This window comes from Haliaeetus leucocephalus, unplaced genomic scaffold (genome assembly GCF_000737465.1).
Source record: "Haliaeetus leucocephalus isolate CR32 unplaced genomic scaffold, Haliaeetus_leucocephalus-4.0 Scaffold173, whole genome shotgun sequence".
Classification (NCBI taxonomy): domain Eukaryota; kingdom Metazoa; phylum Chordata; class Aves; order Accipitriformes; family Accipitridae; genus Haliaeetus; species Haliaeetus leucocephalus.
The window spans coordinates 14332049-14359028 of record NW_010972609.1 but is presented as its reverse complement, the minus strand read 5'-3'; the positions used below and the strand labels follow the sequence as shown (position 1 = coordinate 14359028).

General features: G+C 42.8%; 1 protein-coding gene across 1 annotated transcript; it reads left to right on the top strand.

The window, feature by feature from the left end:
- Window positions 1–1790: 1790 nt before the first annotated feature.
- Window positions 1791–26358, top strand: IGSF22 (immunoglobulin superfamily, member 22). Its single transcript, XM_010563934.1, is given in 30 exon segments — window positions 1791–1833; window positions 2463–2591; window positions 4466–4546; window positions 6139–6391; window positions 6717–6899; window positions 8035–8178; window positions 8813–8885; window positions 9514–9655; window positions 10893–10961; window positions 10964–11075; window positions 11077–11186; window positions 11418–11458; window positions 11460–11552; window positions 11554–11719; window positions 12696–12869; window positions 13984–14023; window positions 14025–14087; window positions 14089–14108; window positions 15798–15996; window positions 15998–16083; window positions 16572–16596; window positions 17584–17668; window positions 18652–18725; window positions 18727–18827; window positions 19728–19885; window positions 19888–20023; window positions 22127–22267; window positions 22270–22317; window positions 22868–22888; window positions 26291–26358. Coding segments are annotated over 30 exon segments (3078 nt in total).
- The last annotated feature ends 622 nt before the right edge of the window (window positions 26359–26980 follow it).

The window sequence follows — 26980 nt, the reverse complement described above, 5'->3', positions numbered from 1 at the left end:
TTCTGCTCCTTAGCTGGCACAAGCTACTGAATCTTAACCAATAGCATTTCCATGTTCAGAAAATCTGTGGGCAAGGATGAAAATTTTGATCAGGCAAAAGAAATATAGGTAAAGGGAATTCCATTTTTAAGGTGAAAGGAGGAACTGTTAAAATGGTGGGTTGGCTTTTAAACCATGTCACTGTGAGCTTTGTAGAATCTGAAAATGCAAATAAATCTGAAGGTATGCAGAGAGTTGTGCAGCGGAGCAGGTGAGTAAAGCAGCATGGTGTATGTCTTCTCATTTTGGCACTTGGTAGTACTGGTGTGGATTTGCCCCATAATGACTGAGAGCAAAATAGGCTCTTTTCTAGGGCTTTTGGGATTATAGAGTAACATCTTGTCTCTTCCTAACCAGCCCTAATCATTGCTGTCACCAACACCAATGACCATTGGTATGCAAGAGTGAAAGGCTGAGAACAGAAGAGTGAGAGAGGGTGGTAAGGGAGGGGAACACCTTTGGGCAGACCAGGCAAAAGCAACAGTGATCTCTTTCTCTTGGCTTCTTGCTTTGTAGGAAAGACTTTAAAAATTGTGCCTCTGTGAGAAAATTTCTGAGTAGAAGAGGAAAGACATAACAGGGTCTAGAGATGCATGATATCCCTGTGTAATTTTAGAGGTATATGGAGATACATAGTCTAGGATAGAGACTCTTCACTTGTCTTCTGTACATAAAGAGTCAGAGAACATTTGTCTCTCGTACAGGCAGGCTGGAGACAAAGGCCAGCTCAGCAAGGAGACCAGGGTATATATATTCTGATAAGGAAAAGGATCTCCTTGGGAGGATGCCCAAAACGGAGCACTTTTGGCATAGCTATAATTTCTGCTGGCAACAAAGCAAAGTCTCAAGGTCATATGGTCTTAACATTGTCTTCCCCATGGACTATATCATCTAGGTTGCAGTGCATAATTATAGCTTTAACATTTGTGCCCCCAAATCTTGGAAGGGCTTATGTTTTGGGTTGATCTTCTTCTGCTCCAAGATCTTTCAGCAGCACACAATTGTGTCAGAGACTACCATTCCTTACTATATCTGTCTTGCCAAGGAACACTTTTTAAAACTAGGGAGCTGCAATTTCTACATAACTAGTACTTATTCCTCAAGGACTAGAATTGAATAGTCCCTTTTCTCCAAACTGCCTTCCATACTGGGACTAGTCTTGGCATAGCTATAGGCAGCAGAGGGCCCACTGGAAACAGGCTATATGGTGACAGAATTTTTTGCTGTAGTATGATCACATGGCCTCCCTAGGTGATGCACACCAAGCTGACAAAAGGTGGGCTACATCTGTGCAGTGGGGTTTGTCTTCTGCTGAGGGGAAAGTGAGTATTTTTGTTCTTCTCAGAGGCCAGTACATGGTCTACCTGCTATTGCAAGACTACAGGTATTGCCTGTGCATCAGCCATTGCCTTTGATCAGAAACATTTTGTCTTGGTTTGATTATCTTGGCTTAGAGCAACCTCCTTACTGTCTCAGCACTACAATGAGGACAATGACGCAGTTCCCAGCCACATCCATTGAGAGCAGGGTGTGCACAGGCCCTTGTAGCATTCACATATCCCACTGTACGTTACAGACTTAGGAGAGCTGGGGAGGTCTTTGATTAAGGAAAAGTGCAATGAAATAGTCCAAATTAATAACCTGGAATAATCCAAGCTGGTAGTAGAGTTTCTATTGATCTTCCTGGTGTAAAATGGAGACCTTTTGCTATTAACCACAGAAAAATAGCTCAGTTCCAGTGTGGTGTTCGCATGGAGCTTTTAGAAATGAGTATTCAGCACGAGCTCCTTACTGGTCAGTCTGGCTGGGAAAAAAAATAAATAGTTTTACCTGAACTGAAGAACTAGTTCTTATAAAAACATACTAAATGGCTTCATTCTGATAGAAAAATGCAACTCTTTGGAGCCTCCTGAAATGAACAGTTTAAAGGAGAAGGATTTCTCTTAAACTATGGGCATTTGTCTAGACATAGGGCATGAGCAGCACTCAGGAGCTTAGTACAGCCTGTGCAGAACACAGTAAGTCCTCATGGGCCTTTTGATACATCCAGTTTTGATACCTTTCTTGAATGACTTCTAACATCAAAGCACCTTGCAGCACCCTTGTGCAGCAAGGCAGGCCAGTTTTCCCATTGTGTAGATGACAAGACAAGTACAGAGAGAGCAAATTACTTGCCCAAAATCCTACGGAAAGACTGGAAAGAAGCAAGGAATTGATCAGCAGTCTCCTATGGACAGCTAGTACTCTTCCTGCTGCACAAACCTTTCTCTCCCAAGAGTCTTAACTGACTGGGGCAATTCTTTGTGTAACTTCACATTTCAGGCCTTCTTGTTGCATCCACCCTTTCCTACTCCCAGTAAATAAATCCTTCAAACAGTACCTCTCTGTTCTGCTTGATTAACATATTTTTTCCCCAACCAAAGAAGCTGTTTCTAGGAACACTTCTGCCTTATTGGAGTCTTTTAGCATGGTGACACGCTCCTTTGAGATTCTTGCTGAAGAAAGCTTTCCTGAAACTGTGGAAAAACATTGTCCACTGACAACATCCAAGGGTGAGTAACAACAATTTCTGGTGAAAGACAGTTCTTTACCTAGTACATGCCAACAACTGACTGCATTTTCAGGTGCTCTTAGGTATATTCACCCACCTCATGCAAGGAAATATGGTCCATCATCTTCTACAAACCACTTTTGTTTACCACTGAAGAGTGGTAAACAAAACCAGGTGCAAACTGCAGTTACCTATATACATCCTCACTGTTTTTAGAGATTTGTCATGGATCAGTCAAAATGGGGGGGAAAGCTGCTGTTCATTTTAGCTGATGGAAACTTGTCCTTATTGATATAAATACAGCAGTTCTTGTTTATGCAAAACTCATGATCGAATGATTTGGCTGGGGCTGGAAGAATGTGACCTTTAATGCATAAGTAAATAAGCCTCTCCATCATGTATAATCTCTCCCATATGACAGATCTGTGACTGTCTAAAGTGACAGGAAGATCATGTGAGTCTTTATTATATGTCACAAAAAATCACAAATCATTCCTGTCAGTGTGCAGAGCACTGCTAATGAACAAATTTCATTCCCGGAGTGGTATCTGTGATGGATGTAAAGTTGTAATAAGTACAATAAATAAAATAAAGCAAGGTTAATGTAATCTCCTCCAAAAAAACAGACAGAAAAAGAAACCATGCATTTAAAATAAACTCAAAGAGAGAAAGTAGGTAACAGGCCCCTGTTCCATTTCACTCATTCATTCATTAATTCCAATGTTTCTTCTTGAATTTTAGGAGACAAAGTAATATTCTGAGTTAAAGTAAACCAAGGCCGAATGTAACATGAAAAAGAGAGAGTGGGTACCAATAGAAGAAGGATCCAGAATGTTTTTGACAGTATTTTTAAGAAGTATATGCTAAGGTAACACACCTTTTTTTCTTGCCATTAGCTCATTATTTTTTTATTCTCACAATAAAAACTGTAAAAAAGAAAGATTTAAGCACTATAGTATTCCTCAGCAGCAATAAAAATGTCCCCATTTGCAGTTGGCCTACTGCAATAGTGCTACTTTCAAATACTGCTGTGTGTTTATAGGGCAATGTTTCTGATCAACATCAAAAGAGCATCAGGGCAGGAACCGTTATTTTTGTTACTTAGTTTCATATTTAGCATAGTGAGGCCCTAATTCCTCTTGTGTGTCATTCAGGCAAAACCAATGCTAAATCTTAATAATTCATAGTATTATTCAGGACACATTCCAGTTCAGCCCTGTTTAATTTGTGATGTCCCATGGCTGCCCTTTTGTTCTTTTCCTTGCTTCCCTTGCTCTGTCCCTTTCTCTCCTCTTTCCTTAATTCTTAGTCCACTCTAATTCACCTCTTCTCTCAGGCAGTCCTTTGTTTACAAGTCTGCCAGCCAGGGCAGGTCAAACTCTTTTTCTTTTCCTACAGTACGCCAGAGTCTTAAGTCCAACAGCTTTCATTTACTGTCCTCTGATCTCTGTATTGCTTATGCAGTTCGGGGGTGATACTCACTTCTAGTGTGGAGCACTGGAACAAAAGGATGTCTCTGAGAAGAAATGTGGCTTCATTTTGCTGCCTTAGGCCAAGAATGGACCTGATCCAAAATACATCACCGTCAATGGGAAGACTTCTGTCTATTTCTGGGGCTTTGGGAAGGCTGTGAGGGATCTTTAGGGAGGAGGGAGCATTGGATTTGGCCTCAAAATTCTGCCCTCAGAGATTCTGGGTTTTCAACAGGTCAATTCTGTTAGTGTTTCAAAAAATACTGATTTAAACACAAATAAAAAGAGGAATTCACTAATATGTTTGCCATATCTGCTCCCTACCACCTGAACCAATGTGGAGCTTTTGCTTATTGCTTTCTCTCTGTTTTTCTTTCTTTCCAATCTGAGTGCTTCTCCTGAGATGATACAGATAACTACTAGTGTGTAGTGTCCAACACCCACACTGATGCCATCTACATGGTATCCTTGATGATGAGTAAAGGTAAGCTCTAGAGGTCTGGCTTGACTAGTGACTAGACCAGTTACTAACAACTAAGCTTGGAAGAATTTTGAAGTTAGACAAAATGAAGAGTCTTTGCAGGGCAGATTTGCTGCAAGTAGAGTGGGGTGAAGCAGGATGAAAGAATCTACCCCCTGCTGACTTTAAACTGAGCATTGTGTGTTTTGCCCTCTATCTCCATGTGTTTCCAAAGGTGAAAGCACTGTGCTTATTACAGGGAAGAGCCTTTGTGTTCCCTGTATTCCTTGAGAAAAAACGATACGACGCATATGGGTATGAAATATATGCTGTGCATCACCACTGTGAATGGGGAAGACCTAGGCACCTACAGTCCTCTTGTGGCTGACAAGAAACCTGTTACGCTGAGAGTGATAGGTAATCTTTGTTCTCAGATACATAAGGTTCTGTGTACAATATCAACATCTGGAGACAAACATATGAGGGTCAAAATTGGTGGGCCAAACTGTGACCTACTTTCTTTTCTTATATGTCTTTGCAACATTCATGATTCATTGGTCTTTTTAGGCTCAAACAGAAATCTAACATTGTACAAGTCATAAACCAACCCCCAATTACCAGAGCACCCATGTGAAAACACCTTTCATGAGATAGCAGATTTCAGTTTGAAGCCTAGTTATTACACATAATAAACCAAATTCTCCACTGACATCAGTGTGGCAGGGGTGTGAGTCCGAATTTGGACCAGTTTTAGTGGAAAAGATGGGAATGATAAAATGCACCTTGGCACTGTCCTTTTTGTGGAAGTGAACTTTGCTCAAACATTGTTACAGGACTTGGGAGTGAGTGGATGGGCCTGGGCATAATGAGAACTATATTTTTTCATCTGCATGTGCTTCCTACAACCAGCCAAATGTGTGCCTGCTGTTTGAAAGAAAACCAGCCACATTATATACATCAAACTTGCTTTAAATCAGTGCTAAGTAAAAGTGATGCTGTTCAGCTGCCTTATCTTTTATTGCAGTAGGACCATCTCTTAAGCTTTGCCATAAGTACCATTTTTTAAGTATAATACTTATCTTTTTGATAAAGCCCTTAGCAGGGCTTGGACACAGGCTCTTTGGTAGTGTGGTAGATTTAGATTACCTTACTTAAGCCAAATAGTGATCCTGTGCCAGGAACTGCAGCACTCTTGACACGTAATGCAGGAAGATGTCAGTCCTCCTTCAGCTTGCCATATGGTTCCAGGTGTGCTTGTAGATGTCATCTGCAGTTGCCTGAAACCATTTACTTTACAATGACCTGCAGTAAAGGAGAGGAAAAAAAAGTAGAGCGAAGACAGAAGAGCTGAACAGAAAAGCAGTGTGTCTGTTGGTAATCAGCTTTGTAGGATTACGCACAACTTTTACTGAATATTATGAACTATATTTAGCATAATTTCCACTGAAGTTGAAGAAATGAATTGATCTTTCTGCTACCACTCAAGAAAGAAATCAAAATTACTTCACTGACATCTTGCTATTTAGTGTAAGAAATCAGAGATCAGAAACTGAAAATAACAGAATGAATGATTGTCTTTCTGGTATTTTAACAGGTGGGGCCCTAACTCCTGACAGAACTGAAACCACTGAAAGTGACTGAAAGACAGACAGCAGTGTTTGAAATCCCTCTGCCAAAGAAAGTCCAAAACTTCACCTAGAAGTTCAATGGGAAAGAGTTGAAGTGGGACGATAAGTACGAAATTGTCACATCTGATGATGGATTGGCCCAGACTGTGAAAAGTAAGGATGTTCAGTCCAGTGACTTTAAAGAACTCAGTATTGAGACTGGAGATCTAGTGCAGAACACTCTGCTCTTCATTTATCATAAGTAATGCAAAGTAAGCATCTGGGCAGTGGGTGGATCAAATGCAAGATAGGTTTTGAGCTGCGAAATCCATAAAGCTACAACATAAAACCCCAGAGCTTGGGCTGAGAAAACTGGGAGCTGCAGTCTCATAAAGCTAGTCTGAGGACGAGCAAGCAGAGGAGCATCAAGATGTCCTTTCCACACTGGAAGTAAAGTTCCAAGCCTGGAATCTCTCCTGCACAGGAGCCCATGTTATATCCTGCAAAGGCAAAGCCACTTGTTTTGATTCATAAGGAGCTTGTTGGTATGTGCCATTTTTTCTTGCCAACCCCTTCCCCTTTCCCAGGGGTTCCAATTCAGCAATTCACACCCAAGTGAAAAAGAAGGGACAAGCCTGCCTGGAGTTTGTGCTGACTTTTGAAGATGTCACCCTGAAGGCGATGAAGAATGGACGAGTGATTGAGACGTCTCCGAAGTACACCACGAAGCACGAAGGGAAGAAAGCAGAGCTTATCATTAATGCTGCTGAGTGACTCAGGAGGTTGCACAGCAATGGTAGGCTACGCAAGACAGTGACCCTAATAAGCAGTACAGCAGTGCCAGCGTAACTGTGGAAGGTAAGTTTGAATGGCTCGAGAGAGGAAGAGGAGGAGGAATAGCAGTCTTTACACTGTTTTTCCATAAACTCTGCAAAGGAACAGTGCTACTTTGCTATAACAGCTTAGGAAACTGATGTGAAATAACACTGCTCTGCAGTCTATTTATTGTTTAACATGGAATAAGCCATTAGTCTGTGCCCCTTCTTGGTAGCATGAAGGTAATAATTAAGGACTTCCCTTTGCTGTATAAAGCAATAGAAGCATAAAGCATTAAATCTTCCATTGCACGTCACCTAAACCAGCGTAGTAAAGTGTGCTGGTTTTTATTTTAATCAGGGTTGTCCTAATGAATTCTTATCCTGATTCTTTAAAGCCACCCATGGGACGTTTGACTGCAGTCTGCTGAGGACCAGCAGCACAACGTGAGGCTGGTAAATATTTAATATCCCATTTGTTTGGGGAATTAATTTTGCAGTAGCATTATTGATGCTGTAAACTATTGATGCTTAAGTCTATGATCTTTACAGAAAGACACAAGGCTGTTAAGAGCAGGAAGAAAAGTTGGAAAGCTTAGCTTTGTGCTCTCAGCCTGGAGAAGAATTTCAAAGGTAGGGTGTAGATTTTAGTGGCTGTTAGTATTTGAGATGACTTCTGTTAGATGTGGACCAGCTTTGAGCTATGGCCAGGTGCCTTCCATGAATAGTGCAGCATTTTAAGATGATTTTAAAATGAACTGCATGGAAGGAGGGTAAAATTATACTAGTGTATCCTTCACAGGTTCAGGAACAACTGAATATTCAGTTGGTAGGAAGGTATGAAGGAAACTTCAGGGCCAAAAGAAGCTCAGCTGTGAGATCAGGCAGATTTTCTCACATGGAAGGTTGATCTGCCCTGGTGCCCACCCCTGACAGATGTCTCTGTGTGGCTGGTCTCTTCCTAATAGTCCTGCGTTTTCTGTGTCAGATGATGCCCTGCAAACCCTGTCCTGGTATACAGACTTGGGTGGAAGTCACTCCATTAGTTGCATTTTGGCCATGTATTTCTCATTTTGTTTTCCCAAAACAGGCCAGAAGAGAGCAGTTTCCCAATGTTATCCCCAGCACTGGGCTTTCCAGCTGTGCAGCTTGGCACGGATTCTGTGGCCAGGGTTGAGTGTGGCTGGTGGTGGGCAGGGAAGCCCCGGCTCCTGGAGGATGGGCACCAGGTCTGGTATGTGAGTGTCCTCCATGGGCCATGGCCAGGGTGGCCTGAAGGGACAGTGTGGGGCGGGGGCTTTCTCTGACCACTGCCCTGGGACAGAAACCACTTCTGCGGCACAGGTAACCTGGAAAGCCGTGGCTGAGTTGCCTCTGACCCCTGTGCACACTAGAATTGCAGTTTGGTGCCTCAGTTATAGAACTGTCTTTCCCCACGTGGAGTTCAGGTTGAGATACAAATACTACGTAAGCAGTAGAGGAAATGTTCGGCTCGTTTGACAGCTCCTCTGGACCAGCTAAGGGTCTGGAGCAGTGCCAAGAGGCTGTTTTCTGCTTCAGCTTTTGGGTTCCTAAACTGCATTCCCTCCAGTGAACATGCATAAAGAAGGGGAAAAACTACTTAGGAACAGCCTTTCTCCGTCCCCCTTTTTTCCCAGGATGTCCAATTTACTAAACCACTCTCATCCTGAGGGTCTGTCCATTTTGTTAGGAGGTCTCCCTGCCGTTAAATACCTCCTTGGTGTTTGAAGAGCTCAGTTGACAGTCATTCTGCACAGTTTTTCTGTTCACGTGCTTCCACTGGGATTTTCTTCCGGACACATTTGCAACCATGAAGAGTACATGTGTGATGTTCATGCTCTAATCAGGGATCCTGCTGAGCTCTTTGTTGTCCTGAATAATGCAAAGGTGGAAGGAATATGGCTCAAGGATGGCAAATAGGTAAAATGCCCATGGTATCGTCAGTGTAATGAAAGGCTGCAAAACCCTAGTGGGAAGCTTTATCCAAATAGCTGCTGCGGGACATGTCTTGGTGTTAATAAAGGACTTCTGACTAAGGACAAACAGATGGACAGATCACATAAGAACAGATCTAATCTTTCCCAGTCTACTACAGTCTCAGTCTTACTAAGTTTTGGCTTTGGATCTTGGCTTTTTAAAAATTTTCCTCCCCAGTCTGCTGTAAAGATGCTTTCACATTTGCTAACCCATTTTCTCAGCCTGTAGACTTGCTTTCTTTCCCACAAGGTTGGCTTCTCACCACCCACCCTTCTCTGTCTCCCAGTCTCTAATTTTCAGAGTAATCAGTAAATGTACCCTTTGCATGCTAATACACACCCTTCGTTACATGCCATGTGGCTCATCTAGGCAGATGCGCAGAATCACTCTGTCCATGTAACACTGAATTCGTTTTGTCCATAGATCACAGACCATTTTACCAGAGTAGGAGCTAGAAATCCTGACCACATAGTTATCTTAGAGTAGGAAACTCAGATCAGAATTCAGGGACAGGGTTGGAGATGGTGTTTGTTGCAATGTGGGTTGTTTCCTGCCTCAGTCTTCTTGTCAGATTATGGACATGAAAAGGATCTGGATAGTGAAGCAGGGAGCCATCCACAAACTCATCACTGACAGAATGGGAGAGGAGCGTGAAGGGAGGTAGACGTTCAGAGCCAAGGGGGCAGAGAGCGGAGCAACAGTTGCCACTGGAGGTAGCCACCCCATCTCCTTACTGCTCTTTACCAGGCGTACACAAACAATTGCAGAATCAGTGCTTCACCAGGTCTCCTTACCTGGGCCTGTACCATTTTACAGACTTATCTATGCACATGAGCAAAACCTCTTCTTTCTGCTGCTTTGTTCCCCAAGGAGAGAAAATTGAACAAGTTGTACTGGTTGATTTTAAGTGACTAAGCATATGTTTCTGTGTTTATAAATCAGTGATCAAGAATTTGGGCCTGAGCCTTTACTTCAAACATTGTTGTCATCAGCAACAAGAAAAACACCTTTTTTCTGAAATTATATATAGAAATATATAAATATGTGTATTACTCAGCCCTTGGCAGCCAGATGGCGCCAGGTGGACTTTCAGACTCGTCTGCAGCCTGGAAATCAGCCTTTTGCTGTCTGCTGAACCAAAGCAAGGCGGATACGGATACATACTGCTGCCCAGGCAGTGGGACAAAGGCAGCAGTGAGGATGCTGTGTCTGCAACGCTGAATATTTATCATACCTGTGCTGTGGTAAAAACCCATCCACAGCAAAGCTTTGGTATAGGGAGGATTGATTTTCCTGCATTAAAAAATATTTTTTAATGCCTTTTTATGACTTTCAGCAGAAGATTGTAATTGCTAAACATACCCGTTGTGTGACAAAAATAAAAGGAAAAATACCAAATATGTTTAGGAACCTGATTATTTTTCATTATTTTGTGCAGGACATCTTTATCATTTTCCTGTATTACTCTGTAATAAATCGGGGAGCATCTTCTGTACAAGCAGTACCTAACTTTGATTCTACTGTCTTTATCATGATCATAGATATATATCCCAGTGTTACCTTAGGGAAGAACAGCACAAAGGGCTTCTTCTTGTGCCTTGCAAAACTGAGAAACTGCATGGAATCACATCTCCAGGCCCTAGAGAAGTGAGGAGATTTGGGACTTGCTGTTTCCCAGAGGTCCCTCTTTTTCTGCTGAGCTGAACAACTAAAGGAGGGCAGCCAGCTCCCTGTACAAGAAACACAACTAAATTAACTGAATCAAAACACACTGAAGATTTTGAGTGTCCCTGAAGATGTTCACAAAATACAGAATTCTTACAGTAAAAACATGAAGGAGTATATGAAGTGCCCAGCTTTGGACCACCTTTTCTGGGAACTCGCAGACACAGGAAAGATGTCAAGCTATATTTGCAGCTGCAGCTTTCAAATATCTTCTGTTCTTTCTAGATTGTCCTGTTATTGAAGAAACTGTCCTCGAGATTTTTGCTGCAAAGAGCATTACTGTGAAGACTAAGCATCAGCAGGCATCAAGGTGCCTTCCAAGGCAAAGCCAATGCCCAAAGTCACATGGTTCAAAGATGATATTGAAGTGGCAAAGGAAGAGAAAGTAGTGATGGAGAAAGCCAGTGACTGCGTTACTCACAATCAAAACCTGTGTGAGAGAAGACAGTGGAGCTATTATGCTGAATCTGAAAAGTCACTGTGGCTCAGCTTCTGACAATCCTTACCTCAACTTTGTTAGTAGGTCCTAAATCAATCATATTATACCAGGACAATCACTGGTAGATATGTTTGGTCACAGACACTGTAATTCAGACTTTCTCTTTAAAACTCTTGCAGTGGGACAGACTCTGATTTATCAATTCAAGTCAGTTTAGTTTTGCTGTAATCTACACTGACTTACACCATGAGAGGATATGACCCTCTAAATATAGCCCTCCATGTCAGTCTGGTCAGCTGCTTACACTGCAGGCAAACCGAAACCCCTACAGGGGAAAGCAAAGTTCCTGCAACGTATGGGGAAAATGTAAAATGAGATGGAAAGCACCCAAAGGCAATGTAGGAAAGCAGGTGACTCACTTCGTCATAGAGAGGAGGGTGGCTGGAGAAAAAATTGTGGGTCAAAGTAGGGGCGGTGGAGAGCAACTACACCCCATTTGCTATCGAGAAGGTGGAGGAAGGGAAAGCCTACTGATTCAGAATACGTGCCATCAACTCTGAGGGCCTCATCAAGCCCCTGGAAACAGAAGAAATTTTTGGTGGAGAACCTATTAGCCAGCTGGTTTTAATGTGGTTTCACAGTCCCTCTTCCCATCGGTTCTGTCCTCTTCCTCCTTGCCATTCCCCAAAAGAACACTGTCCTCTGTGCTTCAGGGGACAAATTCCAAGGACAGAGCTTAGAAGCTGTTTTGTGCTTAGGCCGATAACCAGGATCAGACAAATACCCAGGTCCTTTCATTGCAAGTGTTTGTGGACTCAGAAACCCTTTGACATGGACTGGCCACACGAGAGGACTGACTGACACGCTGTTCTAGTGTCAGTTATGTAAGCTTAGTGGGATACAGCAGAAATGAAACGTGGCGTTCTCTGGAAAATATCAAGGGGGAGGAGAGAAGATAATTTAAAAGGGAATGCTTAAAAACATTTTGGTTTGTGGGCAAAAAAGAAAATATGTCAACCAAAAACTAACTTGGATAGAAAACACTGCTGAACTATCTTCTGGGAGTTATAGTTTGGGTACCTCTTGTTCCCGTTTTTCCATTATGGACTGGGACCCCCAATGAAAGGGGATTTCCAGTCCCCTTTTCCCAAGACCAGAGTGTATCACAGAAGATACAGTGCAAATAGCAAGTCTGGCCTATTGAGACATTTCAGAAAGAAAATTACTAGCTTGAAGTAATATATATCATTTTTCATCTAAAACTTTGCATTTTTGTCCAGACTTCCTATGGCTTAGGGAAGGCATTTATGAGCCACTCTGTAATTCATCGCAGAAAGAGCTCATTTTTTGAATAAGTGCAAAAAATTGAAATGTTTCAACATTTGAAATGACAAAGGGAAGTAGATGGCAAAGAAAGCTTTAGAAAAAGATTGTGGCCATGAATAAACCTAAACATACAAGTTACCTTCCTTGACTTCTTGCCATACATACCTACATATATATTTATACGCAAACACATAACACATACACACAATCTGGAGTCAATGAATTCTGATTGTACTGTGCTAATTTGATTTTCTTCTGTGTAGAGCCTCTGAGACAGGTGTGTCAGCCTCAAGTTGTAGATGTCAGGAAAGAAGCTGTCACCATCACCTGGAATTCCCCAGCCCAGGATGGAGGCTCCACAGTGCAAGGTTAAGTCATAGAAAAAAGGAAGAAGGGCAGCAATCTTTGTGTCCCAGTCATCAAGGAGCCAGTCCAACGTCATACCAAGATTATTATCTGTTTTATGTAGGCAGAAGGAAAGTTAGATAAGCTTTGAATGCAAAGCAGAATATTGATTAATCAAGGAAAATTTCGTCATGACATCTAGCGAGATACACATTTTGACATATGCTGTTCAAAGTGAGATTTTCAGCCCTCAAATAGAAATGGCTTGATAAGCACAAGCAATAATGAGAGGGCAGAACACTCAGCACCTCTGAAAATCACACCTAATGGATTTGGGTGCCTAGTTTCAAGGATCTATGTTTTACATTTATCCCTACCTAAATTTGACTGGTTTTCCCTGACTTGGACCAGAACTGAATTAAACAAGTGACTGATTTTGTTGTATCCATCAGATAGGAACCATATGATCCATGCTTAGCACAGCTTGTATAACACATGGGAGTGTTCCTAGCAGCAGCAGCATCTGACTAACGAGACTTTTGCTTTTCCTTGTCTGTTAATATTTTGGTTCTTTCTTGGATTCTTTCCTCTGTCTCATTCAAAATGTTGGACTTTCATGTTAATTAAGTTACAATCAATCACACTATCCAAAAATATCCTCCTTGAGGCACCAACATTACTAATGGTAAATAATGGAAACACTTTTTAAAGCAAATTATTCAATTCTTGAGGGTTTTTTTCAAAATTGAACGGAGATTTAACCTTGCTTGAAAGCTAGATTGTGGAAGGCTTGGCCACTCACTATTGAGTTCGTTACATCATGGGAAATCCCACTGAAGTCAGTGGAGCAAGACATGAAGATATTTTTTCCCAGCATGTATGATTATACCAAGCTATAGACTGTGATCTAGTGGAAAGAAAATTACGCATTTTTCCTCTTATTATATGCATCAAAATTCCATCTCCTCCTAGGGAGAGAGAGATATGAAAATGGAGCAGACCCCTGGAGAAGTAAATGTTAGACCTAGTTAAGGGGCTCCTTGAACCCCTAAAATTTATATTATTCTCCAGCAGTCTGTGAGCTGAAATTTCTTCTTGGTTTATCTCAGTCCAAAAGCAATTAAAAAAAAAAAAAATTAGTGACCACGTGGGAACAATTTTGTTGGTGATTAGAGAGTTGTGTAACTGCAGCTTGCATGTCTCTAGGTACCAGAGTCAAAGTGGATGGTTTTCTGGAGGATACAGAATGAGTTCCGTATGATAGCTGTGAACTGTACAGGCCCTGGATTTCTCATCATGCCCTCAACCTCTTGTTGCAAAGGATCCCATCAGTGTGCTTCTTCCACTGTTTAATGTCTAGGTTTCCTAAACATGTATGCGATGACCAGATCTATGCATTTATGACTGAAGTCTGAGGGAATGTGGCAATTCCAGCCTGGCTCAATGTAATGGACTGCATTGTTTTTACAGCTTAACTAAAGATTAAGAAAGGTCTTAATACTGTTGGCTATAACTGTAATTATATTATAAGTGCCTGAAAGTGTGATACTATTTATTCACTTAAAATGTGTAACTATTAAGATAAGTAAAAGATTCCCACCTGGGGGGAATTGAGTATATGCAAACAGCAGAGATCAACATGATAAAGGTGCTCTGAGGTGCAGATACCTTTAGTACTTAATATTCATATATAGGTTGCCAAAGGCCCTAATGTATGACAAAGAAAATCATTTCTCATACATGTTACTATGCTCCTTTCATCAGTCCCCCATCAACCCTTTTAAAAGAAGAGAAAGCTCTTGCAGAATTCATGGAAGTTGCTTACATTCTTTTTTTTTAATACTGGATTTTTAGTTGTAACGAATCTGTGCTTAATTCTGGACTGATCAAAATCACAGACAAACTCCAAAGGATTACAGTAGCCTCAGAAATGCTGAAATGGGCAGATTTTTATTTTGTGCCAATTATAGAGAATTCTTACTCTATATGACCATATAACTAAAGCATTTTAAAAACAAAAGGCTGTCAGAGGCCATCAATAAATAGCTTAAACTATTGATGGAATCTTGTAATAGATACAGGAGTGGGCCTTAGTAGCTGCACATAATTTAGGAAAAAAACCTGGCCAAGTGTGGAAGCCAGTATAGCTGAAAAATGAGAGAGAATTCTATGTAGTAGATGAGAGACTTGAGGTTAAATAGTTACTCTGATGGGAAAGCATTCAGGTTTCTTTACATCAGAAGACGACACAAAACCAATTTAAAGCCTGAAGCTATGATTCTTCTCCTGTTTGAAGATTTGCATTATTTCACATTAGGCCTAGGAGAATATGTACTGTCCATATGCACCATATTCCTTATGACCCTGTGTGCTCATGTGAGTGTTCTGTATAAAAGCCAATAGCATCAAGTTTGTCATGGCATGCTGCACTGGTTGACTTTTTTGGTTTGGGGCAGAGGGGGAGGATCATTGCATTTTAGCTGAGACTTTCAGAGCAGAATGTGGATTTGGATACACAACTCCCTATTCATTTGATTAAAAACATACGAATATTTTTTAATATTCCATCTTTTGCTCTTCTTACATACTATGAAGATCTAACTAGACTGCTGCAAGATGGACTAAAGTGCAAAAAGTAAGATCTGTATTTTCAAAAATTATTATTAATTAGGGGTACTGTAATCTTTGGCAAATAAACTTGAAGAACATTAACAGGATCTTGCAACCAGTAAGCAAATTCACTAATCCAAGCAGTCCAGATAGCACCTTCAGATGATTCCGTGTCAAATGTTGTGAGGATTTTTCTTAAATGGCCAACCTTGGAACAGGGTCTACATGTATGTGCCATCTTAGGAACCGCATTGTTTTGTTGGACAGAATTTGCACTGTGTTTATTAAGGCTCCTTTTACCCTAAAACCTTGCAGGTTTGGCATCTTGAAATAGGAACAGGTCTGTATTCACATATGCAAGCATATGCCTGCGGGTACAGTAGTGTGTCACAGCTCTCCTGCTGTCACAGAGCCTCCAGCACTGCTGAAGGTGGTGGATTTTTCCAATTCCAACATTTCCTTAGCCTGGCAGGAGCCAGACCAGGGAGATGTGCTGTCAGGATACATACTACAGATGTGAGCTGCGGACGCCAAGAAATGGACAAAATGCACCAAGATCCCTTTCTCTAGTACCACTTACACTGTGGGAGGCTTGCAGGAGAGACAAATGCTACTTCTGAACCCGAGCTGTGAATGAAGCTGGTATGGGAGAAGCAGTGGAGTTACAGGAAGGAATTGTAACAATACCACCTGAAGGTAAGACTTGCAGTATCCATCCAGCTAGAACTCCCATCTATCAGCTGTTACTTTTTTTTGTTTTTAACATATACCACATTTTGTAAAGGGTTATCAAATTCATCTTGCACAAAAGAACATTTAGCATCACAGCTCTGCTTCTTTTTGCTGAGTTTTCAGAGGTGCTGAGAGGAGATGGAGAGCAGCACGAGCTGCGCAGTCCCTCAGCCAAATTAAAATCATTTTCTTGCTCATCCTTCTTGCTGAGCTGTCCCCTGAATGAGTGTGTCAGGTATAATGGCAGTTGTTTCTTCTACCATCTGACCTATCATATCACATCTCACGTGATTACAGAGGTCACTGTTGGAAGATTCTCTGATTCCTGTCATGGATGCTGTAGTCTGCATATGGGTTAGGAGGATAGGTACTACAGCAAGTAAACCATCATGTTTGAAATGCCCATTTGTTGTAAATGCAGTGGTACTGAGACAGGTTTATAATTCTTTCAGGCACTCAGTTTGAATGGGATGAACAGTCAGGTGCCAGCATGCTGCAGTTGAAATAATATTATCAGAGGTCATGCTTCAAAGACACTAATTATGTCTTGAGAATGAAGGTATGAACCTGCCATGAAATCCATAGATAGCTTACTATTTGAGGTAGCAAAGTATTTAAATCTTTATTGTTTAGGACTTACGATTGCTTAATTATTAATTAGGAAATTCAGACTTTTTATGTCTAAGATACTCCCAGGTAACAAAGCATGGTGCTGACTGCCCTCAGTAGCAGTAATGCCAGCAAGAAAAGATGCATGATTCATGAGTCATGGTATACAATGCTGATTCTTACAGAGTAGAAGGACATTCAGGCTTGACTGAGGAAGTCTCAGAAGGCAACATCCAGGTGACCGATACAAAAAATGGTTGTTTCTCTTCTCAGTTTCCGCTTTGGAAGTACACAATCCATCCGTGTAGCACAGCTTTGTTACCACCTCTCCAAATAGAGAAACACCAAAAAATCCCAGAGAGACTGCAGGCTCCAGACAAACTTCTCTGGTGTGGAATGGCAATATGCAGTACTGTACTGAAGAGTATGAGAAGTTCTATAAAAACCAGACTTTATACAAAATTGCTTGTGGCAGAAGGCGGACAGTAAAATCATCTAATGAGGCATTAAAGCTGCCTCTTCTTTTTCTTTGTTCTCATTCACTTTTTACATGAACTATTTGTAAATGTTCCTGTTCTGCCTGCCTCACCTGAAATTGTCCTGAATAGGTGCTCCTCACTAAGCTGTTTATTGCTGAGGCATTAATGTTTCTCTTCTGGTGGTACAGGTAGTAGGAAAAGAGCTGGCAACATTGCAACCCTTACACTAACTGCCTTCTGCTGAAACAGTTTGAACGTTTCTTCTTCCAGTCTCCAGGCCTGACTCAACAGACTGAAGAAAGGCTTTACTTTTCTGTGCAATCTCTCACTCTTAATTTTTTAATTTCTCGCTCTTTTTCTTTTATCCCTCACATAGGTTTGATCTGACTGTGAGGCTGAAGAGCCACACGGTGGTTTGTGCGGGGACAGCACCATGCATTCATACATCTCTGTGAGATTCTGTGTTGTGTCCTGTCAGAGGAGAAATCCTGCAATTAGAGTTTTCTTGGGCATCTGATGAAATACAGCTGCATGGCTATGGAGGCTGTAGTTGTCCTTTGGCCTTTATCACAAGCTGTCACTTCAGTTTAAAAGAAGTTGACTGTTGGAGAAAATTCATGCAGTGCTTTAGGTTCATGAAGTCCTGCATAACTGCTCACTATTTTTATGGTTAGTCTTTTTATAAGCCTCCCTGTGGTGGTAAGGGTAGAGGGACTTCTGTGCATGCAAGTTTGTCAGCTGCACAATCCAGCCCTCTGCAGCTGAAGCCACAGTGTTCAGCAAACCATAAAACATTGGGGAACCTCTGTGATTCATCACGAGAAGCAGAATTTTTCAAGCATGCAACTACAGTTCATGCTAACTGAACTGAAATCATTCTTGATTAAACTGTGAGTGACCTAGGGGAGTGATCAGGTTGTAAAGACAACGCTTGAGGTCCCAACACTGTCCTTTCTGAATATTACACTTTCTATTAACATGGATGTTGAGCTCATTTCTGTAGAAGCTAAGGGCAATTTCTGTGCTTTTTTTTTAAACCTAGGCTACTGCACGAGCTGAAGCTCTACAGTACCTTGCAGAGTCAGCCCCAGTGTGAGAACATATCTCTCAGTCTAAATTGCATGAGTTTATCTGTATCACACCAGCTGTTGTCCCTCAGCTTTCAAGATGATCAAACTAATGAACTGTAGCATAAAGTTTATGTGGCACCTCCCAAGCCAAGCCAGCTCTAGGCGCTTTGCTGGGGACAAAGCCTGCCATTGCCTTTACAGCTTGAAGAAACCTCCAGGATTGTTGTCCTTGAAATATTTTTCTATCAGGCTGATCATGTACAAGTGGCTGTAGTAGACACAGATATCCCTTCTGTGCTCAAAGATGTGGTTTGTTTCTGTTGCCACCCAAGTCAGGAAGCAGAACTTTATAGCTGCATGTTTGTCTTGGCCAGGGCTCACCACCACCACCAGTGATGTGGCAAAAGGAAGGCATATCAACAAGAGGGAGGGCAAGAACCATTCCCAGTCCTTATCCACAGCACCAAGCGATTTGTTTCTGACCTGTACCAGATCATCCTCAAGAATAGTTACAGAGAAGCCCCTTACGACATTCAAATGCAAGTTGCAGGTACAGTATAGAGCAAACTTGAGCATCCCAGCCACCTCTGGGTATTGACAGGCGGTATTCATCTGCTGACAGAAATGTCACACAATTTCTGCATCAGTGCTAGAGTTGGGAAGGTTGGTTTTTTTTCTTGAAAAAAACAAACGATCCAAATCATACACACCTCTTACCCAAAAAATGCCACAGGAGTGATCCAAAATGTTGTGTTTACACTCAAGAGGAGAAAGACTCCCTGGTCAGAAAAGATTTTCCTACCTCTTGTCACTGTGTTTCCCAAGTCCCACCTTCACACTAGCTCAGAGCCAGAGCCAGTTTAGCTGAGCCAAGCAGGGAAGCAGCATGGTTCAGAGCTGAGGGATAAGGAAGGTACTGCTGGGGCTTTGCTCACTGTGTCCAGTGTGGAGGGAAAGGGTGAAGCCATTATTGCTCCAGACATCCCCAAATGCTGCCTTGTTTTTCATGCCATTATTTGATTGGGCAAATCCCCATAACAGCGCTAACACAACTGTCTGTCCCCTCAGCGGTCTCATGACACTATTTCCATTGCAAGTGGGTCTATGACAGCCAAGTGGAGGCAGGCTGGCTTGCTCCTTAGACTCCTATTACTATAATGATCTGCTGGGGTTTAGGGATCTTTGCAGTGTATTTTGTACTTGTCATCTCTTCAGAGTGCTTTTTAAAACTAACAGCCTTATTTTTTCATCAGAAGGCAATTACACACACAGGGCAAATTGGTCCTGAAGTTGCTCAGGGTAGAAGAAATCAAGGAAAGAAGTACTTTCCTAGACACACAGGGACTTTAGAAGGGAGGAGCTGAAGTGAAAAAATTTTGCCCCAGAAAAGGACAGAGGAAGGGTCCTACACAGAAGAAGCCAATACTTAAATGTGCTCATTAATTCTTAGATTTCCCTTGACCACCCACTAATCTGCAGCTGTTTGAAGAAGTCCTAAACACTGTGACCCTAAATTGTAGCTCAGATGTAGAAGATGACTAGCAGACTGATTATGGTGTCCTGAAATGTGATGTCAGTACCACCACATGGTTCACAGCTGCAGAGAGAAGGTCTACAGCAGTAAGTACACTGTCGTAGGCCTGCTCCCAGGGAGGAAATACTTCTTCTGAGTCAGTGCCTGCAGTGACACTGGGGACACGGACCCTCTGGATTCATAGGAGCAGTGGTACATCTCCGAAGACAGAGGTAAGCGTAAAAATTCATGACAGTACTGGAGGAAGATGGGTGCTCTTGTACACAAGACTGCAGACTAAGCTCAGCCTCCCTCTGTGGCCTTGGGTATATCCACTAACCTATTCTGCACCTCAGGTCCCCACCTGGGGAATAGACACAAAAATACCTTCTGTCCTATCCGATCCATTTTTTGGCAATCTCTTCAGGACCGGGCTTCCTTTTACTACATGTACGTGTAGCACATTACATAGCAGTTCATAGAGATCCTGTTTAAATTAAAATTCAAGACAGTAGGGGCCATCCGTGTGCAGGGAGGGTGATATTATCATGTGTTGACATAACAGAAGATTGGCATTACAAGTCATTTGTCTTCTAGCATATTTCCAGTCTGATTGGGATTTGTTTCCTAAATGAAAAGCAAAAAAATCTGTCACATGTAGGGGACTGTGTGACAGTCTTTCTGGGCCAGAAGCTATAAGAAGTCCCTAAAAGCACTTTAATTTAAACACTCAGAGATCATCCCATCAGGTAAATGCCTTCTCCTTTGTTCAGTTGCTCTCTGCTCAGGCCTAATCAGTAATAAGGGTGTCTCATTAGCAGTACTCCAAACAAAACTGAACATGCCCTAGCTCATCACATCAAAATGGTAAATGATCCTTCTGCCCAGTCTGGGGCAAAGCAGAACACAGTTACTCTGAATAGTGTAAATTTTTTTGCTTGGCCTATGCCTGTTGTAATAAACAGTATAGTAAAATAGAACAAACTACGGATTAACATATATTACCAGACTATGCATATATTTCTTCAGAAACATATCTACATGCTGCTACAAGTCTTCTAATCCCATTAAGAGTAATGGGCAATACATTAAATAACAGAATAAGTAGTACACTAAGATGAGTAATCAGGTGTCAAATTGTGTATTTGTATTTAACAATCAGCCTTCCTGGATCGATGTAACTAGACCATAGGTATGTTACTTCAGCTACATGTGCAGCTGAGAAAGAGCACTTCCAGTTACGTGGCTGTAGGCGTGTTCTTGTATGGAGGTATTCTAGGCCTGGATTTTACAGAGTCTGAAATAACTTCAGTAAATTCTGTGTACATAGGTGAGTATAAGAGAGTATTAAATGGAGGAAAGCAAGGTTGGTTGTGCCTTGCAGTGCATTCCCTTGAACCTTCCCTTGATAACAGCCTGCCTGTCTTCAGGGAGGACAGCAGGACACAAGCAGATGTGAACTGATTTCTTATTCTTCGTCATAAATGGCAAGTCACAAGGTTTATTTACACAAACCTGAAAGACAGTAGAAAAACTCTGAAGGATAAGGAGGAGCTGTTTTCTGAGAATGAGGTATCACAAGTGAATTTTGCCATACAGTGCTACATTTAGGATCCAGGGGATTTACCTGATGGGACCCCATGCCAATGAAAAAGGAGATAATAAAGACTTCAAGAAATGTCTTTAAATAGAGGCTGAAAATGGAAGATTTGCAGTGGACACTGGAAATTAAATTGCATGTGCAGTTCCCCTTGATTCCACCAGAGCATTCTGTAGGCTATTAATGCCTCAGAGCAACATCAGCAGGGCAATATCCTTTCCTTTACAAGATCACCTGCTTTGGTTTGTAATTGAGTGTAATTTAATCATGCATTTCTAAAGTGCCTTGGGAGCCGAATATCCAAAAGCACTTTACAATTTAATGGCATTAGTGAGAGAAGGCATCAATGTATCCCCATGGAGCAAAAACCTGACACCTTATTTACAGACCAAAAAAACCAAAGAAATTAATTGCTTGCTTACAGTTGCATAGCAGATTAATGGGAAAATGAGATTTCTGATTCCTTCCTCTCTTGCTTTTTAGTTTGTATTTGGTTATATGTTGAGATAGGTATGCTGGTCAGATGCTGAGAGTAATGCAATGTATCCCTGAGTTTTCCCTGGTGGGAAAGAAGGCCCAGGTCATGAAATACCATACCCAAGCTCTTTGGATTTGTACTCATGCAGAAGACTCTCTGTGTTAATGGTACTGGCTCTGTGTTTGCATGTGCAACAGACAGTGCAGTGTGAAGCAGCCCATAGCGACTCTGTCCTCAGCAGAGTGTTTTGACTTCAAGATGAGTATCCCAGGAAGGACTGTGCTTCCCATTTCATCACCCCACTGTAGAACAACAGCATGAGTCATGGCAACAACTGTGCCATGAGCTGTGCTTTCATCAGAAACCCCCACCCAACAGTGACCCTGTACAAGGGCAATATTGCATCACATCCAAGTCTAAGTTGTGGTTCAACTCAACAAGTAGCATCTGTCTGGTGACAGCAGCTGCAAGGTGATTGCCTGTGGTAAGTCAGATTTGCAGCCACTGTGATTTGTGGGGGTGATTCCCTCCAGGTTGAGTAGCCATAGATTTCATGTCTAAGTATAGTTTACACCCTGCGATTTTCCAGGGCAAGTGCTCTTACAGGGACTGGCACTGTGGATCACACTTCTCTGGGCCAGTTTGGCTCTCATCCTTGTTCACAGAGGAAGAGATTCCTCAGTCTGTAGGTACTGCAGCTGGAGCTGCAAGGGCCACATCATAAGAACTTACCTTCATATCAAAAAAACAGCCTAACTCTGACTTTGAAGTCTTCCTCTGAAGTCACGGAGATTTGTCTTCAGTTGCTTGAAAGCAGTATTGGGTCCCTTAAAATGGCATGTTTTGGCTAGCAGTTCTCATGAATTCCCTAGATGGCTCAAAAGCCAATATGGCCATTTCTCAGTCCTTAAGCAGGTTTGCCCTGCACCTGTGGCATACTTGGCACCTCCAAGCAGTCAACTGATGCATTCTGACAACAGCTTTGTGCTTTTTTTGCAGATACCACAGACACTGCACTGGGTAAATCTGTTCTCTTCCTTCATGAAATGGCAGGATTTTGCCAACATTGTATGAAAGCTAGTAAAAATTTCCAAGACAATAAAAGGAAGAAAATCAAACATTTCCTATCCCCTTCTCCCTTCCCTGTTTTTTTCCATGCTGGAAGCTCCCACCCAGTGAAGCTTTAAATCAGGTTGTAACACGCAGCTTGGTTCCAGCTGGCTCAAATTGGTCCTGTAAGACTGAACGCTTCCAGGTGTATGGGGTGAGGTTTTAGTAACAGTAACCCACAATCCACACATCACCCATGTCACCATGCCCAAAGAGCTTGGTCTTACAATATGGACAGCAGCACCTTGAAACAGCTGTGTCCTGTGATTTTCATCAGCCCCTGGAAAGCTCGCCTCACTTGTGATTGATGAACAAGGGAGCCTTCAAGGTTAAACATTTGAGAGCAAGAATTCTCCATCCTTTTGTCTGTTAAGACACTGAAGTATGTTTCCTCCATTCTCCCTTTCTAGAGAAAGGCCCTGGTGTCTCAGGACATGTTAGTGTTCTCTTAAAGGGAACAAGAGACAGACACTGCCAGGCACAGCTTGAAATGAAACTGATACAGCACCAATAATGAGGGACTATATTTGGAAAGATCTTTTAAGGTTATTTTTATCTGTGATCATTGCTTCTGGACAGCCGGCTGACAACTGCTGAGCCCCCCCAGGGTTCGGTTCTCTCTGCTAACGTGGAAGTAGCTCACTGCGGGTCAGTGAAGGGAAAGGATGTGCACGCTGGGTTTCCGGCTCTGATTTTCAAGCAAACTCATCTGTCTTTGCGTGCAGGATACACGCAACACTTCCTCACTGTAGCCAGCCACTGCCCGCCTAAAAGGCTGAAAGCAATTCTTTACCATTTTTTAAGAATTGCTGGTGTTACTGGGTCTCCCACTTCCCATGCTCCTTGATACACTCCTCCCTGAAGCCAGTTTCAAGCCACAGCTGGAGGACAGTTTCCTAGTCCCTAAAATCAGTGGGAGCTTTCCCTGGCCTGGCATCACTGCCAGCCAGGCTGACGTTAGAGGAACCCTGGCAGCACTGCTCACCTAGTTTTGGGGAGGGCAGGCAGGCCTGAGGGGCACAAGAACAGCTTGCTATCCCCTCGGAGATCTGATTGCTGGGTAGGACTTACCTCCTGCCTTCCCACACAGAGCTTGCTGAGGTGAGGACTGTTACAATAGGAACACACCTCTTCAAAGTTATTCAAAGCAGCCTGTTTACATGCAGTACTGTGTGAGTGAGGTGCTTACTTATATTCAGATTCCTTAATGGGTGCCTATTTCTGAGGCCTCCTGAGGCTCCTCCTTACCTTGACCTGGGCAGTCTCTTGGGAGGGTCTCTCTGCTGCTAGGGCTGTTTGCAGCTGAGTGAGGTGGGGAAGCAGGAGTCAGAATAAGAGACTGTAAAGCTGACTTTAGGAGATAAGGAATTCACTTCAAATTGAGCTTAACTGCAGGTTTATTTGAGATCACAGGAACTATATTCTTGCTGATTTTAGTTCTGGAAGAGGGGTAGTTACTGCCTGGGGTCGGGTGCTGTAGACTGGAGGACATCATACCTTGTGTGAAAGCACTCTTTGTTAGGCTGGGAGCTACTTCAGACCAGGACTTGGAAGAATTTCTTTAGGGACTTTTTTACAGACTTTCAATGGTCCTTACCTGGTGACAGGCTATTGAAAGGGAAGGGAGTAAGGAGTGATCTTAAGGATGGCAAATCTGCTGATTCAAATAGCTGTGCAGGAGTCTCAAATTGCTGATTTCTATGCTGATTCCATGGGAGCTAAACCTCTTTCTCAAATATCTGTCTCCACTCCTCTTCATGTATTGTAATGGGTCGACCGTGGCTGGATGCCAGGTGCCCACCAAAGTCGCTCTATCACTCCCCTCCTCAGCTGGACAAGGGAGAGAAAATACAACAAAAGGCTTGTGGGTCGAGATAAGGGCAGGGAGAGATCACTCACCAATTACCATCATGGGCAAAACAGACTTGACTTGGGGACATTAGTTTAAATTGTTATCAATCAAATCAGAGTAGGGTAATGAGAAATAAAAACTAAATCTTAAAACACCTTTCCCCCCACCCCTCCCTCCTTCCCAGGCTCAAGTCCACTCCCAAATTTTCTACCTCCTCCCTGCCAGCAGCGCGGGGGAATGGGAAATGGGGGCTGCGGTCAGTTCATCGCCTGTTGTTTCAGCCACTCCTTCCTCCTCAGGGGCAGGACTCCTCACCCTCTTCCCCTGCTCCAGTATGGGGTCCCTCCCACGGGAGGCAGTCCTCCATGAACTTCTCCAATGTGAGTTCTTCCCATGGGCTGCTGTGCTTCACAGACTGCTCCAGCGTGGGTCCCTTCCACAGGCTCACAAGTCCTGCCAGAAAACCTGCTCCAGCGTGGGCTCCATTCTCCTTGGGGCCACAGGTCCTGCCAGGAGCCTGCTCCAGCACGGGCTTCCCACAGGGCCACAGCCTCCTTCAGGCATCCCCCTGCTCCGGCGTGGTGTCCTCCCTGGGCTGCAGGGGGACAGCCTGCCCCCCCATGGTCTTCCCCACAGGCTGCAGGGGAATCTCTGCTCTAGCGCCTGGAGCACCTCCTCCCCCTCCTTCTTCACTGACCTTGCAAGGGTGCCTGCAGGGTTGTTTCTCTCACATGTTCTCACTCCTCTCTCCAGCTGCAGTTTCTGTTCTGCAGCAACTTTTTCCCTGTCTTAAATATGTTATCCCAGAAGTGCTGCCACTGTCGCTGATGGGCTTGGCCTTGGCCAGCAGCAGGTCCGTCTTGGAGCTGGCTGGCATTGGCTCTGTCGGACATGGGGGAAGCTTCTAGCAGCTTCTCACAGGAGCCACCCCTGTAGCTCCCCCTGCTACCAAAACCTTGCCATGCAAACCCAATACATGTATGCTCTTCTGTCTCTCTTCTTTAAGGAAGGACACTTGCATTCTTCTGCTTAGCCATGTTTTCATTTTTAGCCTTTTTCTTAATATTTGCAAAAACAAATAGAGCATTGCTCCACCTCTGTGACACAGAGCAGCATCTTTCCTGCTGTTGTAGCTCAGAAGGGGTGAATATCATTTTCCTTAGGCTGGGAGGTGGCAGGTTGCAGAGAACACAAAGCCTGTTAGACCCAAAGTGAATTACTCGGAACAGTGAAGGGGAACTGAACAAGGGGAAATAAGAATGAAAATGAGAACTCCCTAAATTTGAACTGTTCACTTCCTATGAAAACTGTGACCAGACAGCTTTTTCCTTTATACAGTGGAAAGCTTTATAAAGCTTTTTAGCCAGAACTTTGTGAGACTTGCACTCAAAACATAGGGTTCATTGCAGTAATTATGGCACTCACTCCTTTTTTGTTTGTTTGTTTGTTTGTTCCTTAAGAAAAAGATGATAAAAGCCTCCTGGACGCAGTGACAGAAAGTTCGCAGAAGTCAAAACACAAGACGTAATTAGTGGAACTAGCTCTGCCTGGTCCAGCATGCAGAACAGCATTGCTGTGGCTGTGTAGTTTGTCTTTCTTTCTGTGGCTCAAAATGCAACTGTCCTTGGCTTCTGTAATGGTCAGTTAAACCAGGTGGTAGAATGGGGCTTCTGCTCAGCAGGGACGCTTCTGATGTTTCCATCTTCCCTCCCTCTAAGTGGTTTCAGACAGCAGCGTGCATGTTAAAGGTGATGTTTCTAATATGATCTGCTAATGTATCTTAATGGTAATAAAAGAAGCCAAAGATTGCAGTTCTCTCTTCTATGTATCAGTTTGCTTCTGTACTGGTCAATGAGAATCCTGCTTCTGAGTTCAAAAGGAGACTTGGGTTCTGTCTCCATGTCCCCAGTTAGCCCAGCAGGACCTCCGTGATGATCTAGGCTTCATTATGTCAGATTGTATATAAACATAGAGTCAGCCATAAATCTGAACTACTTAAATCCTTGCAATACCAAGAAAGTAAATACAGTCTGCAGCTTTGCAAATGAGGGAGTCACTTTGTGCAAGAGCTGGCCATAGAAGGTAAGATCCAGAAGGGTCCAGGAACTTCACTGCTGGTGGCCAAGACTAGATAAGGAATTACAGAATAT